Raw genomic sequence first — 4,470 nt, 5'->3', positions numbered from 1 at the left:
CAATCAAAGTAGGGACAGAGCTCATTAGCCAATCAAAGTAGGGACAGAGCTCAGAAATGCAGACCATGACTCAGCGGGGGGAGCAGAGAGAGTGGACCTGCTGGGGTGTTGGTGTCAAGTGGAGTGGAGCTCTTATTGTTGTTGTTGTTGTGACTCTGTGGTTGGTGTTTCATGCGGTGAACCTGCTGGTATGTTGGAGTCTCATGGAGTGAAACTGTAAGTTGCAAGTGTGTTGGTGTCTAGTGGAGTGTGTGTGTGTGTGTGTGTTGGTGTGTAGTGGAGTGGAGTGGAGATATTTCTAATGTTGGTGTGAAGTGTTGTGACCCTGTGTGTGTGTGTGTGTGTGTGTGTGTGTGTGTGTGTGTGTGTGTGTGTGTGTGTGTGAAGTGTTGTGACCCTGTGTGTGTGAGGTGAGTGAGTGTGTGTGTGTGTGAAGTGTTGTGACCCTGTCTCATGTCGTGAACCTGCCGCTCTGTTGGGTTCTCGCGGTCATGGGAACCCTGGAAAAGTCATTAAATTCAGGAAAATCATTGAATTTTGTCGTATGTAGATGTAATGAAATGAATTATGTTATTGTTATGTTGCTCTTTCATGGATAATGTTTTGTTGTGTGGTTGTCTGTAGCGTGAGTGTGTGTGTGTGTGTGTGTGTGTGTGTGGTTGTCTGTAGCGTGAGTGTGTGTGTGTGTGTGTGTGTGTGTGTGTGTGTGTGTGTGTGGTTGTCTGTAGCGTGAGTGTGTGTGTGTGTGTGTGTGTGTGTGTGTGTGTCTGGTTGTCTGTAGGGTGAGGGAGTTTCCACTTGAACTGACACAGCCTAACTAGCCTGTTGGGATGGAGAAGGTTGTTTAATTTTCATTCAATAATGAGGCCCAACCTGTGGAGTAAATTGCGCAATTTTGTGCACTTGGAGGTTGTGAAAGGTCATGGAAAGGTCATTAAAGGTGCTAGAAAAGTAATAGGAACGTTTTGAAATGTCGTCAATAAAGGCATGAGCCCTGCTGGTTGTGGAATGTGTGTGTGTGTGTGTGTGGTGGTGTCTAGTGTAGTGAACCTGTGGCTTGTGTGTGTGTGTGTGTGTGTGTGTGTGTGTGAGTGAGAGAGTGTGTGTGTGTGTGTGTGCGTCCGGTGTGCGTGTGTGTGCTGGTGCCTCGTGTAGTGAACCTGTGGCGTGTGTGTGTGTGTGTGTGTGGGTGAGTGAGAGAGTGTGTGTGTGTGTGTGTGTGTGTGTGTGTGTGTGTGTGTGTGTGTGTGTGTGTGTGCCTCGTGTTGTGAACCTGTGTGTGTGTGTGTGTGTGTGTGTGTGTGTGTTGGTGCTTCGTGTAGTGAACCTGTGTGTGTGTGTGTGTGTGTGTGTGTGTGTGTGTGTGTGTGTGTGTGCTGGTGCTTCGTGTAGTGAACCTGTGTGTGTGTGTGTTGGTGCTTCGTGTAGTGAACCTGTGTGTGAGTGAGAGAGTGTGTGTGTGTGTGTGTGTGCTGGTGCTTCGTGTAGGGAACCTGTGTGTGTGCTGGTGCTTCGTGTAGTGAACCTGTGTGTGTGTGTGTTGGTGCTTCGTGTAGTGAACCTGTGTGTGTGTGTGTGTGTGTGTGTGTGTGTGTGTGTGTGTGTGTGTGTGTGAGAGAGTGTGTGTGTGTGTGTGCTTCGTGTAGTGAACCTGTGTGTGTGTGTGTGTGTGTGTGTGTGTGTGTGTGTGTGTGTGTGTGTGTGTTGGTGCCTCGTGTTGTGAACCTGTGTGTGTGTGAGAGAGTGTGTGTGTGTGTGTGTGTGTGTGTGTGTGTGTGTGTGGTGCTCGTGTAGTGAACCTGTGTGTGTGTGTGTGGTGCTCGTGTTATGAACCTGTGTGTGTGTGTGTGTGTGTGTGTGTGTGTGGTGCTCGTGTAGTGAACGTGTGTGTGTGTGTGTGCTTCGGTGTAGTGAACCTGTGTGTGTGTGTGTTGGTGCTTGTGTAGTGAATGTGTGTGTGTGTGTGTTGTGTGTGTGTGGTGTGTGTGTGTGTGAGAGAGTGTGTGTGTGTTGGTGCTTCGTGTAGTGAACCTGTGTGTGTGTGTGGTGCCTCGTGTAGTGAACCTGTGTGTGTGTGTGTGTGTGTGTGTGTGTGTGTTGGTGCCTCGTGTTTGTGAACCTGTGTGTGTGTGTGTGTGTTGGTGCTTCGTGTAGTGAACCTGTGTGTGTGTGTGGTGCCTCGTGTAGTGAACCTGTGTGTGTGTTGGTGCCTCGTGTTGTGAACCTGTGTGTGTGTGTGTGTGTGTGTGTGGTGTGTGTGTGGTGCCTCGTGTAGTGAACGTGTGTGTGTGTGTGTGTGTGTGCTGGTGCCTCATGTAGTGTGGGTGTGGGTGTGGGTGTGTGTGTGTGTGTGTGTGTTGGTGTTGGGTGTATGGAGACATTTCTGTTGTTCTGACTGTGTCTGTAGTGGTTGTGTCAAGTGTAGTGAGCCTGTCCCTATGGTTACCTTTACTGTAGTAAAACTGTCCCTATGGTTGCCTTTACTGTAGTAAAACTGTCCCTATGGTTACCTTTACTGCAGTAAAACTGTCCCTATGGTTGCCTTTACTGTAGTAAAACTGTCCCTATGGTTGCCTTTACTGTAGTAAAACTGTCCCTATGGTTGCCTTTACTGTAGTAAAACTGTCCCTATGGTTGCCTTTACTGCAGTAAAACTGTCCCTACGGTTGGCTTTACTGTAGTAAAACTGCAGGTGTATTACAGTGTAGTACAGTGAGCCTGTTGGTGTGTTGATGTTGCTGTGGAGTACAGTAGTGTGTGTGTGTGTGTGTGTGTGTGTGTGTGTGTGTGTGTGTGTGTGTGTGTGTGTGTGTGTGTGTGTGTGTGTGTGTGTGTGTGTGTGTGTGTGTGTGTGTGTGTGTATAGCAGCACCGCACACATTGACTCTGAGTCTGTAGTGGTGTGGTGTGTAGTGGTATGTAGTGTAGTGGTGTGGTGTGTAGTGGTATGTAGTGTAGTGGTGTGGTGTGTAGTGGTATGTAGTGTGTAGTGGTGTGGTGTGTAGTGGTATGTAGTGTAGTGGTGTGTAGTAGTGTAGTGGTGTGTAGTAGTGTATTGTGGTGTGGTGTGTAGTGTAGTTGTGTGTAGTGTAGTGTTGAAGTGATCGTGGCCTTCTGATGGTGTGCACTTTAGTGAGCATGTGTCTGTGAGGCTGTGTGACCTGTGACCTGTGACCTGTGACCTGTCTGTTTCATGCGCCATGCATTGAGAGCCTCTAGGGGGCGATAGTGGTGCATGAGGTAGAGGAGTCGTTCTTGCTACTTCGAGAGATAGTAGCTTCTGCCGTCGGCGTATGAATGGGTAGATGGCCTTCATCTGTGAAGTGCTTTGAGTGCTCGGAGTAGAAAAGCGCTGTAGAAAAGCTGACCTTCACCTTCATTGACCTTCTCTGTGTGACCTCCAGGCCCTGTGTAAAAGAATGCGATGACCTTTGCCCTTCTCTGTGTGATCTCCAGGCCCTGTGTAAAAGAATGCGATAACCTTTGCCCTTCTCTGTGTGACCTCTAGGCCCTGTGTAAAAGAATGCGATAACCTTTGCCCTTCTCTGTGTGACCTCTAGGCCCTGTGTAAAAGAATGCGATGACCCACGCCAGGCAGAAGGGTTCCCTAAGCCGGTGCCACAGTGTGGGGCGGGACCAGGGTGGCACCAGAGGGCGGCCGCGTGGTGAGACCATGGGCCGGGCGTGGCCTGAGCGCTTCCTGAAAGAGGCGGGCGCTAAGAGGGGCATGGCCAAGAAGGGCCAATCAAAGGAGCCGAAAGAGGTGAAGGGGGAAGTGGACAGGAAACACTACCCTCTGAGGGGACGGGGAGGCACCTTGGAGGAAGGGTTGCTAAGCAACCCCGTACAAAAACTGTCCCGAGGCCAGGCCAGCGGGAGGCGGAAGAAGGCACAGAGCGGACGAGCGCGCAGGGGGACGTCCTCAAGACGAGCGCGCAGGGGGAAGTCCTCGACAAAGAGCTCAGACAGCGAGCCATCAGGCAGCACAAGCAAGGCGTCTAAAACCACATCAGCAGCGCAGGACCAGGGGGCAGGCCAGGTGTCCTTTAAAACCACATCAGGCCAGGTGTCATCTAAAACCACATCAGGCCAGGTGTCATCTAAAACCACATCAGGCCAGGTGTCATCTAAAACCACATCAGGCCAGGTGTCATCTAAAACCACATCAGGCCAGGTGTCCTCTAAAACCACATCAGGCCAGGTGTCCTCTAAAACCACATCAGGCCAGGTGTCATCTAAAACCACATCAGGCCAGGTGTCATCTAAAACCACATCAGGCCAGGTGTCATCTAAAACCACATCAGGCCAGGTGTCCTCTAAAACCACATCAGGCCAGGTGTCATCTAAAACCACATCAGCAGCGCTTCTCCCGGTGTGGGAGCCACGCAAGCGCAGGTTGGCGTCCCTCAACGCCGAGGCATTCAACAGCCTGCTGCTGGTGAGGGCGGAGGGCCCTCCAGCCACCAAAGTC

At 50.7% G+C, this 4,470-nt stretch overlaps 1 protein-coding gene across 1 annotated transcript in view; it reads left to right on the top strand.

Annotated features, from left to right (window-relative positions):
* The first annotated feature begins 3,579 nt into the window (after positions 1–3,579).
* Positions 3,580–4,470, top strand: part of LOC105902103 — a 12,268-nt gene continuing 11,377 nt past the window's right edge. Inside the window, exons 1-2 of the mRNA XM_031581261.2 lie at positions 3,580–4,371; positions 4,460–4,470. The exon at positions 4,460–4,470 is cut by the window's right edge and continues 1,619 nt beyond it. Of these exons, the coding sequence (XP_031437121.1) occupies positions 3,580–4,371; positions 4,460–4,470 (803 nt within the window). The remainder of the gene's footprint in view (positions 4,372–4,459) is intronic.

This window comes from Clupea harengus, chromosome 15 (genome assembly GCF_900700415.2).
Source record: "Clupea harengus chromosome 15, Ch_v2.0.2, whole genome shotgun sequence".
NCBI classification, from domain to species: domain Eukaryota; kingdom Metazoa; phylum Chordata; class Actinopteri; order Clupeiformes; family Clupeidae; genus Clupea; species Clupea harengus.
Note: the sequence above shows the minus strand (reverse complement) of the source record. Positions and strands in the feature narration are given on the sequence as shown.